The following is a 12933-nucleotide window of genomic DNA, read 5'->3' as shown; positions in this document are numbered from 1 at the left end:
CGGAAAGACGGAGTGGTCAGCGACTGAGCATACCAGCAGGAAGGGTGGGACAGAGGTGCACATACTTGCCACTGGGCTCCACTGAACCAGTGGGATAAACAAACCCAGGATCAAGAAGTTCAAAGAAGTTGAGTCAGTTACAGACAAAGCAACCTACACAAATTGAACCAGAAGCAATTACATCCTATTGTAGAGAAAATCCTGATATACCAAATGAGGAAAGTTTGAACAGAAAGAATCATAGTTCTGGGCCTAAAGTAAGACTTAAAAATATTAACACAGAGCAGCAATCCGTAGGTCTTTGCTATCACTGACTGGTAAAACCTGAAGTGTGCATGTGTAATTATGTTTATGGAAGGAAGCCCAAAGAGGATTTCTAACTCTTTATTTTACAAACATAAGGACGGTGGCAGTGGGAGAAGGGAGGGAGCCTCTTACCATCTACTACCTTTATTCACAAAATAAAGGATATTTAAATGTCAAATAAAAGAAAAGTACATTATCTCAAAATAGTACTTCCCCACAAAGAGTGGCTATACTAACTTTACACTAACATTCATATTTTCATAAACATTGATGTTGTTCTTATTTTTCTCATTTCTCTACAGATTTGTGAAAATTCAACCCAGATTAAAAAGCCTAAACCAATCACTAACCTAACTAATCACTACCCCTCAATAAAGTCGTAACAATCAATACTATATATTTTTTAGAAAAATTTAATTAATTATTGCTATAAACAGGAATTACAAAGAAGTATGTAACAGAAAAATTCACTAGCGTTTTCTTAAAGGTCACTATTGGAAGGAAGACATGCTGATATTTTCATTCCAAAGACACTTTGATGAAAATCACTCAAAATGCTGAATTAAAAAAAAAGAATTAAACAAGTCACTGAATCAGGAAAATCAACATACTTTTGAAAGGCAGCTTTTAAAAATACTCATTAAGGTTGTTATTCAAAAAAAATAATAAGACAAAAGCTATGATTCTGCCATCGGCTGCTTTGGTGTTTCTGCTTCAATGGCAGGAGGGTGGCTAAGGCGGCTGCCCCTGGTCATCTGGGGAGGCCCTCTGGGGCCACGGCAGACGCAGGAACCCGCCCCAGCGTCCTTTCTCAGCCCATCTAACGCTGCAGTGGCAAGAACTCCAGGCGGGGCGGCTCAGCCCCTGCAGAGCAGGGGGCTCCAGCAGACCCACCTGGGAAGCATAGGCACAGGCTACGATAAACATTTACCACTTTCCTTTCCTAGCATCCTCTGAGTATACACTGTGTGGACCTCACCAGGAGGACAAGTTGCTGGGCCAAGGCAAAATGTGGGCATTCCTTCGTTTTTTCTTTTGGCCTAATACGATCTAATGGCCTCCAGGTCCACCTATAACACATAATAATCACCTGCGCTGCGTCTATGTGTGAGGGGAAGAGGACCCTAGTTTACAGAAGGCTACCCAGGGTAACGACAACAGCTGCCTGTTAGAAAAGGAGCCTAGGACAAATGTCCGCGGCATCTACAATTATCTACCTCACTTCTTTGCTTCACTCTGCTCTTCCTGCCTTACCTGAATCTCCTTCCCTCTCTCTAGTTACACGTGCTAGAAGGCTAACAACCATCCATGATGGAACCCTCATAACCTGTTCCTCCTTCCCCACGGCACACAGATCCCGAGACTCAGCAGAACCCACCGGCCCCTGACCTGCTGCCGCTGCAACGGGAATCTCAGGAACCTGGTCGGGGGAGATGGCCTCCTTCCCCTCAGCCTTAAGGTCTGGGTGGTTCTAACCAGAAGAGGACTCTCAAGACACCACAGAACCAAAGTGGCACCAGGCCCCTCAAACGGATTCGTTTAGCACAAGGGTTTTATTTTTATAACTCAGTCATAAGTTAAAGTCAAAGATACATAAAATTAGAAAAAAATAAGTAAAAACTTACTGTTATTGGTACATCTTTTGTTCCTGAATTTAACAAATGAAGATTTAAAACTTTTGGTAGATCTGTCAAAATTGAGGAAAAGAAATATTTCTTAAAAAGTGTGCTTTAGAGCAAGTTAGAATCTTATTAGATATCATATTGTATCTATTCTAGAATGTGAAATAGAACGACCATCACTTTAATAAAAAGAAATATTAGTCCATACACATGCGGACATTGTGTAAGAGCTGCCCTCTCCTAATCCACCAACCCAAAACAAACTCCCCATAAAACACCAAAAAAATTCAGTGAAAAGACATTATTACTCATATTTTAGTTTTCCAGCAAAGCATAATGAATCAGGTTAATAATGCACAATGTGAAATAATTATATTAAAGGCAAATCTAACTCTAAAAATATGGTTTTCAATCCTAAACAACCAAATTTTAATTATCTATGGTCCATATAAACCCCAAATTATAGATATTCTTAACTTGTTCCTTAAACCTCTACTTGGTTGTTTTCAGTTTAAAAATTTGCTGAATTCTCCTTTTGAACATCTGGGACAAATTCTAAACATTGTGTCATCATAATGCAACTGACTATATCTAAGCAAACAACTATAAGAAATCTTTTGATTGATTAACTTTTATTTTACAAAAAAGTTTCTGCATAACCACATAACTGAGGAAATGGACTGAGAAACTCAGAATCTACTTCAGCCTTAACCTTCCATTTAAAAGACTTAAGTTGTCCCATGACCTTGTTTTCCTACCTGGTAAACAATGCTCTCAGAGAAATGGAGTATGAACCTGACAAGGCTAAGTTCCCAAAAGTAAATTTCTACAGAATCATACAACCAAATAACTTTCAGAACTGAATTACAAAGTAGCTAAAATAGAGCCATTTTTTTAACCCCCCCCCCCACCCTCCTACCCTTACCTTGTGTTCGTAGAGTACCAAAATCTAACATTTCGGTTGAGGAATAAATTCCAGGAGCTTGGAAAAAAGAAAAGTAAACAATTATAATTTGCTTTGCCAAAGTAAGATGTACTGAAAAAAAAAAAAAAAAAAAAACTGCCATTATTTCTATTTTCCACTAACCTGTTGTAACTTCAACCTCAACAGGAAGAATGATGAATTCTGTGCTGTCTGAAGCATTAGTCTTTATTCTTATGAAGGCTGTGTGATTATCTGCTTCTCTAGATGAAAAACTGGCTCTCATCACTCCCTTGGTTTCATAAGGTGGAATTTCCTGACAATAAACACAGTCTTTGTAATGTTGTAAAACCATCATATTTTACTGAATTCATGAATTGAAAGATACATTATTTTATGTACCTACTAAGAAAAAAATTATATATAGTCAATTAAATAGATACATCCCACTGATTGTAACATGTACTCCCATTTTAGAGAATGTTAAAATGTGAAAATATGTGTAACTTAGAATTGATGAGATATAGTCTATAAAGTAAGCAAAGCAAAGAAAACAAATTATCTGAAAACAAATTTTCAGTTGCAAAAACGTAATTAAAAGGCAGAACTCATCTGTAAAATCAGCTACTCTTTAATGTGTTGGTGGTGCCTGGGTAGACAATTCAGTCTGGAAATTCTCTAACCAATAGAAATGCCATGGTCAGAGGGAAATGCTTTCCAGAAGTCTGTCAGAATCTCTTTAAATGATAACTAAGAGGGCTTAGACTCTGCTTTCCTTTCATTGAAACTCTAACAAAATAAAACAATGTTTCCCAAGTCAAGTCGCAGTCCGGTGCCCTGTGAGGCTCTTTGAATGTAAAGAGCACACATCACCAGGCTGTAGTGACAGAACATGACACTTCACGTACGCTAGAAAGGAGACACTGAAATGCTGTCTTCAGGTGTCATTCCTTTCTGGGTTTTAGAACAATCTGGATTCCTTTGGGCCAACACAATGTCTCAGCACAGGCCCTTCTGACATACTTCAGGAAATCCCTGTGCTCTGTAAGTTTACTGGTCGTTGTTGACCTCTATGCTTTTACCTTCTTGGTCTCACAGTAGGAAACAGATGATGGCACCCCCTGGGCCCGCAGAGGTGCACCAGCTTTTCCCCATGCCTTGGGAGTTGACTCAGGCTCCGGGATTTCCTCATGGAAATCAAAATGGGCTGCAGGTAAGGCCAAAGGTCAACTGATTTGTTCTCACTCTAGGTTTGAGGAATGAAAATGACTGCAACTTTCTCCATCTACTGGGAGCACTAAAGCATTAGGCCACTCTTGCTCCATCACAGTGCTTAACTATTCAGAACTAGTCTACACCTTGGAAGTTATCCAAATCAAACCAACATCCTAAAAAATGATTATGTCCACCTCACTTTCCTGGTTGAGACTGGTCAGAAGACAGAATCAACAGGCAATCACTAAAGACTTTTATCCTTGTAACTTATCGTAGAGGAAAGTTGGTATTTCTTTTCTCCAATTAAGGATGAGCAGTGATTTGAGTGACCCTGGATCAAGAACTTCATTTACCATAACTGCCCTTCACCTCCTTGAAGAAAGCATGGCGGGCAGTACTGAAACACAACAAAACAAGCAAAGCCTCTCAGATGGCAGGAAATCACTGACACAAACTTTCTTGAATACTCAACAATATTAAAGGTAGATGCTTATCTGTAATACAGATCACCTAGGTCACCACAGGGGTCTGACTAGGTTTCCTCCATAAATGCCAGCTTCTATATTAATAGTGAATCTGAATGTTCAGTCTCTACTTTCAAAATTACGACAGACCTTTTCCACAGTTTTTGTTGCTGTTGTTGCTGTTAATCTTAGTGTAAAGCATATTAAATATGATTAGTTTCAGAGGCAGCTCTATGAATACAATTCTGAGAAAGAACAGCTGGACTTTCTTCCTTTCTATAAACAGTGAGTTAAAGCTCCTGCCAATTTTATTCACTACTCTTTCCAAAAATTACTCCCTATACATTTCTCTTACTCTCCCATGCAAGTTTCAAAAAATACTCGATACACATTTAACATTAAGACAATAGTTAATTAAAAGAGATAAGGTATTAAGTATTTTCTGGTGCATTTAAGAAAACAGTTTTATGGGACCACACATGACAGAAAAATATGATAGCACTCACCCACAGTTTTCTGGTACCTCCTTGTTGACCCGTTGGAAGTTCTAGGTGAAGATCTCCACCACTAGAGTACATTTCTACAACCTGTGACAAGAGAGGACCTGATGATTAAGTTCCAAATCATGTCCTTAATGTAAGTGATTTGCCATTATACAGAAATAAACTTGACACCCTAAGTGTTTATCAGAAAAAATTAAAAATGTTTATAGCTATACAAACAGGATAATTATATCACTAGATTCAGCACCCCACAAGTATAAACAATCGTGGTATTTTCAATTAAAATAAGCTAACTTTGAAATATTAAACTTAGAAAAAGTTGTAATGATTTCAGGGACTGGAGTTTAGAAAACTCATCCACAAGACCATTTTTCTTCTTTTTTCCAAATGAAATTAATTTTTGAAACCCAAATTTATCAAATATTAGAAACACAAATTTGTATTATTTAATAGTAATACAAGTGCTTCTTCATTCACATATTTGTAACAAGACCTAGCAGTAGGTCTAACAACCTACAGTAATTTTGAAATAGTAACAAGTATAAATATTATTCTGAGAAATATGCAACAATTATAATGCAGTATGAAAATATCTGGTTTCTACTGGTGGCAAAATCACAGAACTGCTAATACTTGTGGAGTTTGTTCCTATACCCAAGATTTTTTTTTAACAGCTTTATTGAAGTATAATTGGTATACAATGAACTATACATATATTTAAAGTATACAAACTGATTAGTTTTGACATATGCGTATGAGGATGAAACCATCACCACAATTAAGATAATGATATATACATTACCCTCAAAAGCTTCCTTGTGCCCCTTTGGGATCCATCTGTCCCTCTCTACCCCCTCTTGTCTCCAGGCAACCACTGATCTGTTCTCTACCCCTACAGTTTAGTATTTTCTAAAGTTTTATATAAACGGAATCATGCATTATACACTCTTTTTGTTGGGCTTCTTTCAAGGCACAATTATCTTGAGATCCATCCATGTTGTTGCATGTGTCAATAATTCATTCCTTTTCTATTTTATGGATATACCACAATTTTCTTCCATTGACTTACTGATTGACAGACATTTGGATTGTTTCCAATTTGGGGCTATTACGAGCGAAGCTGCTCTGAACATTGCATATGTATCTTTGTGTGGCCATCGGCTTTCATGTCTCTTGGGTAAACACCTAGGAACAGAATGGGTCGTATGACAGAGGAGACTTTCTTTTAAAGGCAGGTAACCCTAGTTCTTAAAAGGAAATAATATATTTAATTTAATGCAAATTTAGAGGGAAATAAGAGAACAGATGGAAAACCTTCACTTGTTTTATCACAAAGATCCTCCAGGAGCAATTGAAATAGGACAAGGCAAGAAAAACGGCACTGTTTTATCTAACATAAGTTTAAAGGGCTTTTGCTTTGGTGTGTGTGCTGTCATTAAAGTAATACACTTAGCAAAGGTTGATAAGCTAACATTTTCTTTGAGCACTGTTACTTGCCTTCTGATTTATTATAGTGCTCTTCCATATTACCTACTGTTATCAATATTACTGCCACCTAACTGACAGGGTGATTGTAGAATATTTTCTGTACTAGAAAGCATCACATATTGCTGCATTTAATCTTTCAAGATATTAAGGAAACAAGCATGACAATGCTTGCAAACAGAAAATTAAAAGGTAGCATATTGATAAGATGGGAAAAAGAATAAGGAAATGGGGACAGAAAAAGGCTAAATTATAAAATCAAAGGAATGGTTACATTAAAACTAGGAGTAGGACACATTCCTGATTTTTAGTACACTGCTATTTGTCCTAATTTAAAATGCTTTAGAAAAAAATTAAGGAATCCAAACCACAATGTATACAGAATATCATTTATGTAAAAAATAATATCCTCACAAGATAAAATGTGTGTTTCTTGGGGCACATGTATACATGCAAATGAAAAGAAACAAATCTGAAGTGACACACACCAAGAAAATACAAGTGGCATCTATGATGAAGGGTCTGGGACTGGAGTTGCACTATCCTATGTATTGGTCACCATCTACATGTAGTTATTTAAATTTACATTAATTGAATAAAATAAAATTAAAAGTTCAGCTCCTCAGTCACCCTGGCACACTTCTAGTGCTCCATGGCCACATGCAGCAATGGGGACTGCAATGTACACAGCAGAGACTAAACATTTCCCTCAACATAGAAAGTTCTACTGGACAGCACTGGACTGGAAGGAGGTTCAAATGGACTTTCACTTCATGCATGTTTGAATTGTTAACAGTTTTCTCAATGAGAACACATTCATGTTTTGTGTTGTAAATGAACAAATTAGATGCATTTTTTTTTGCTTTATAATATTTTCTTAAATTTAAAAAAGACTTACAACATTGTAAACATATTACAGGACACTCAGGTTAATCCTGCCTTCAAGATAATCTATACTGGTTCTAAGAAGGCAACTTAGGTTTTCCATTTGTTCTCCTGTGTGCTGGTGAAAAATCCATTGTGGTAAATATTCTCAAGTAAAAATGTTATAACTGGAAAAAGACTAGAAGACTACAAGAAAAAAATTAGTATTAAATTCAAGGAGATAACTTTGTTCTAGATAATAGTTTGACAGCTCCAAAGGCTGAGGAGGAAAGATGTAAACTGTAAGGCTATTTCAACAACTGTAGATTGACCAACATTTGCAGAGTCCTGTACCCTCCCCATCATTCCATGCAGGAAGGAAGATTCTCGCTGTGGTCGTGACAACCACACACACACACACAGCTGCCCCCAGGGTGTTCTTACCACTCCACTATAGCAGTGTGTGGCAACTCATGCAGTAGGATCTGGTAGAAAGGAGAATTTTTTATTTCTTTGACTGAATATAGTTGAGGAAAGAAAGCAGAAAGATTGTGAGGTTTCTAAAAACAGTTATAATAAAAGTTAGCCAGAGCAGGGAAAATATATACCATCACCTAAAATAGTAAAATACAGAATAGCAAAAGTGATGATGAAGAAAAAAGGCAACACAAAGAGAAAAATTTATGCATTCCTTTTTACTTATAATAGATGGAAATGACTATTTTCTGCTTCTGTGATAAAGATATCTAGCTAAGAAAATTAAAATTTGGGCAGCGTATTTTTATTAGTAGCTCTCTTCTCCTAATGTCAGTCAAGTGTTGGTGAGAAGCCTCTTTATTGCTACTTTAACAAATCATTCCCAAGTATTTCACTAGTCAGGCTCTGAAAATTTCCCCTTGTTCTTCATTTCTCCTTTTCATTGTTTATGAACATTTCCACCAGGGGGTTCTGGGAAGACAAAAACAATTTTGGTTGCCAAAACCATGTAGCTTGCCACAAAATAGTGTTTTTCTTGCACGAGTCATTTCTAAGTCACTGTAAGCCCTGCAGTATTGGTTGAAAGAGCTCTGGAGGCCCCGAGTATGGATATTCAGAATCACCCTGGAAAACATTCAGATCTCCTCTCAACACAGACAAAACAAGAAGCTACAGTGGCAGCACAAGACGCACTAGAAGTCTCCGGAGTGTGGAGTGGGGATTCTAGGAAGTCCCTGAAGGAGGGACACTCGCCACTCTCACTGGGAAAGAGACACAGAGCTGGTGAAGAGGGGTTGGAAATTTGAAAACAATTACTACTAAAAGAGTAGTAGGATAAGGGGTTGGATTTTTAAAAGAATAGAATAAATTTGGTTTTTATCATGATCCCATATTACCCCTTCCTTGGATTTTTTTTTTTAATTAAACTCAGTTTTATTGAAATATATTCACATACCATACAATCATCCATGGTGTACAATCAACTATTCACAACACGATTATATAGTTATACATTCATCACCACAATCTATTTCTGAACATTTTCCTTACATCAGAAAGAACCAGAATAAGAATAAAAAATAAAAGTAAAAACACTCAACATCACTCCCACCCCATCCCACCCTATTTTTCATTTAGTTTTTGTCACTGGGTTGGAGTTTGATAGTTTCAGGTATTTACTGCTAGCTATTCCAATACATTAAAGCCTAAAAAACTGTTATTTATATAGTGCATAAGAATGCCCACCAGAGTGACCTATTGACTCCATTCGAAATCTTTCAGCCACTGAAACTATTTCATCTCATTTTGCATCCCCCTTTTGGTCAAGAAGATGTTCTCAATCCCATGATGCCGGGTTCAGAGTCATCGGTGGGAGTCATATCCTGCATCACCAGGGAGATTTACACCCGGGGGAGTCAGGTCCCACGTAGTGGGGAGGGTAGTGAGTTCACCTGTCGAGATGGCTCAGTTAGAGAGAGAGAGAGAGGGCCACATCTGAGCAACGAAGAGGTACTCAGGGGGATACTCTTAGGCACAATTATATGCAAGTTCAGCCTCTCCTTGGCAGTAACGAGCTTCACATGGGCAAGTCCCATGATAGAGGGCTCAGCACATCAAACCACCAGTCCTAATGTTTGTGACAACATTAGCATCAGTCCTGGTGAGGAAGTCCAACACTTCTGCACTTTCCCCCGGCTCCTCAGGAGCTGTAAATATATTTTTATTCTCTGTCCAAATTACTTTGGGATGTGTCACTATTTCACTCTAAACTATACTAACCTACTATATCTCATTTCCTACTCAAAGTTCCATGTAATTGTGGTGTTTGAACAAACCGACTGTAGAGTTATACTCTTTAGAAAATATAGATCCTGCACAGAATAGACATCTCTTCCCTTGGTCTCACATGGAAGTTTAAGTTTTAAAACACAGTCAGTTTCAACCTTTATCCTTTGGCCTGATTTGCCCTAGTCTTAACCAGATCTGCTTCATTCATGTCACTAATTGAAGTCTGGGCTCTTTTTCAGCTTCCTTGGATTTTAATGTCCAGGACGTCATCACCAAAAAATTATTATTACTATAAATAAATAAGAACTGTTTTTAGATTGGGCCAGAAGGAGCTTCTAGGCTAGAAAAGTGGCAGGCAGTCGTGGGCAGCTGGAAACTCTTCTTAAGTACAGAGCTCCTTAAAAACTGCAACACTATGGGAGCCACATTCATTTTAAAACCTGCTCTGAAAACAAGTTCAAAATTCAGACTGTAGTAAGCTATCTCAAAAGTAATACCCCTCTTTATTACGTCTATAAAATATTGCCTTAAAATTCCATTTATTTTAAATAGTCTTGAAAACTGTAACACACTGAGATTTCATGCTAAGCATTAATTTCCAAATCGCCGTCATGCACTCACCTGCAGAGGCTCACTGTGGGGGTTATGGATGTTAATGATGGGTGAGAAGCTGCTGTTCACAGGCACTCTGGCCCCTAGAAATGGCCTCAGTCGATATGGATTTGGAACCCCAACACCAAACACCTGTTGCAAAGGAGAACAAAAGCAATTTGAGACGCTTTCACAAGTAACATTTTTATAGTTATAACTTTGATGTAGGGAGACTGATGAATCTATTTTAGATGAAAACAATCCTTTTTAAAAAAACAGGTAGTCTCTATACTACATGTTTAATTTACTATATTGGCTACATGTTTAATTTACTATATATATTTGCATTTGAAATGATTTCTATAACTTATTACAAATTAAAATGATAGCAATCCTTCATGAAGTCATAGAACTGACAAAAGAAAAAAGGAGGGAATCAAAAGGTGGTCTTCCTGCTGGGGCCATCAGCAGCTGGGACCAGATAAGCTCTCTCAAATAAGGAGTGCAGCCCCAGGCCACTCCCACAGGGAAGGCCAGCATTGGAGTGACAGATGTCTCCTGAGTGCTTACTGCACTGCCAGGCAGGGGTACACAGTCGTGAGCAACTCAGCAGTGAACAACGTGGAGAACGGGTCTAGGCTTGTGGAGCTTGCCTTCTAGTACAGGGGGCAGACTAGCTACCAATGAAAATGTAAAAAATAAAAACTGTGTATGTGAGATGGATTCACTGGTCAGAGTGTGGATGGGAACAGCAATGTTTTATACAAAGTGGCCAGGGCAGTCTTCTCTGAAGAGGTGATGCAAGCTGATGTCCTCTGAAGGCTGAGAAAAGCCAGCACTGGCAGTGTGTCCGGGTGATGAGAAGTGTTCAGGCAAAAGGCACTGGGCTGGAAAGGGCGTGGCTTGTTTGGGGCCCAGGAATAACATCTGAAGTCAGGTTCAAAGGGATGAGGTGAAGAGAGATGGTCTCAGACCCTCGGACTCCTGTTGGTTTTGATCAGAGTTTAAATTTAACTCTAAGAGCAATGGGAAGAGAGAGGGTTTTACACGGGGAAGGTGACTAGATCTGATTTATGCTCACAAAGGATCACTCTGGCTTCAAGGACTCTGGGCCCCCAAAATGGCCTCAGTGGACGTAGATTTGGAAGTTGATGCTTGTAGGACACACAGAATGAACAGACAGAGTAACAGGCTGTGGTAAGGATGCAGGAGGAGGGGAAGGCCATTAGAAGGCTAATGTGCACTCCACTGCGAGGTGACAGGGCCCTGGAGGAGAAGGATAGACACACTCGAGATATGTTTAGGAAGAAGACTTGGTGAAAGACGAGGAGAGGTAAATAAAGAAGACAACTGGCTACTGGGGCTATCTGAGAATAACTCGATCAAGACTCTGAGGTAGCTCAGACTGGCTGCCACCACTTAAGTCAGTTACAGGGTTCTTGCAGGGCAAAGGGCTTCCTTATTATCACCTTTTTATTTATTCAAAGGCATATGCTAAATGCGTTTCATCTATATAGCACGTCATAATTACTGAGCCAAGCATCAAAGTTCCTGAATGCCTACTAAGCAACCATTAAAGGCTTATTCACCATAACTAAGTACAAGGCATTGCTCCTGAATAAAATGGAATACTGCCTAGACACTTCCTTTCAGAATATATGAAGTGTCCTGGGAACTTGAGAGGAAATATTTTTTTAAAACAAACGGATTAAACTATAAAGAGTGGAGCTCCATGGGCAGTACCACCTTGATCAAAGCCAACAGGAGTCCGAGGGTCTGAGACCATCTCTCTACACCTCATGGTCCTTGTAGATACAAAGGCAGGGACTGAGCCCCCACTAGGCAACAGCTACCAGGGTGATGATGGTTAATCATTTAACCTCTCTATGCTTTAATGGATGTGAGAATGAAATGCATGTAAAGTGCTTAGTATAGTGCCAGACAAATATAAGCAAATATTTTTAATAATACTGATAGTCTTGGTAAGAAAAATCTTAACTCATGAAACAAAATGATGATTGGTATACAAAAAGACTACTATATGATCCCTTTGAACATTAACTTTCTTTAATAACCTAAACAATGATTTCAGATAAAAATTAAGCTTTCCAAAAATTTTAAACAATGTATTTATTAAAGAAAAGTATGCAAGCACATTTAAATTTTGAAACCCTAATCAAGTATGCTTCATATGTGTGTAAAAAGTAAACATTTTTAAAAAATCTAAAAAGTTGGTGTTAAACCAAATTTACTTTAACACTTTAGCTGTAGCTTTAAGGTTACTTGTTCAGTCTGATTTGAATTGGGATATTCACAGGCACTACAGTCAGTAGGAAATGATCAAAGTCTAAACTCTTACGTTTTCTACTGTTCTCTGTGTTTCTGATAAGGTTTCCATAAGGTTGTCATATGATGATTCTGAGATGATGACTACATTTTATAAAATAAATACTTTTATTCTGGTTCTTACCTGGTAAGTAAATACACCATGATTAGATGTGTTAATAAATAAAGTATTTTCTACATTTCCTACTACTCTTGCAAGAAAAACTACATCAAATGATGTATTTCCTCCTGGCAGAATTTTCTGAAAAAGAAAAACAACAAATAAAATAAAGTCAAATTGGTACCCAAAAAATCAGATCATGTTGACCAAAATTAGAGAGGTAAATTATCTAAAACAAACATCTCAAAAT

General features: G+C 37.9%; 1 protein-coding gene across 2 annotated transcripts in view; it reads right to left on the bottom strand.

The window, feature by feature from the left end:
* The window catches only part of TMEM131 (transmembrane protein 131), a 210113-nt gene that overhangs the window by 75169 nt on the left and 122011 nt on the right, over positions 1 to 12933 (bottom strand). For both annotated transcript variants that reach the window (XM_037806416.1, XM_037806415.1), the window contains exons 6-11: positions 12708 to 12824; positions 10268 to 10390; positions 5036 to 5116; positions 3016 to 3166; positions 2854 to 2910; positions 1932 to 1993 (exon numbers count right to left, since the gene is read on the bottom strand). In XM_037806416.1, coding sequence (XP_037662344.1) covers positions 1932 to 1993; positions 2854 to 2910; positions 3016 to 3166; positions 5036 to 5116; positions 10268 to 10390; positions 12708 to 12824 — 591 coding nt within the window. The remainder of the gene's footprint in view (positions 1 to 1931; positions 1994 to 2853; positions 2911 to 3015; positions 3167 to 5035; positions 5117 to 10267; positions 10391 to 12707; positions 12825 to 12933) is intronic.

The sequence above is a fragment of the Choloepus didactylus genome, chromosome 17 (assembly GCF_015220235.1).
Source record: "Choloepus didactylus isolate mChoDid1 chromosome 17, mChoDid1.pri, whole genome shotgun sequence".
Lineage (NCBI taxonomy): Eukaryota > Metazoa > Chordata > Mammalia > Pilosa > Megalonychidae > Choloepus > Choloepus didactylus.
This window is presented reverse-complemented; position numbering and strand designations above follow the sequence as displayed.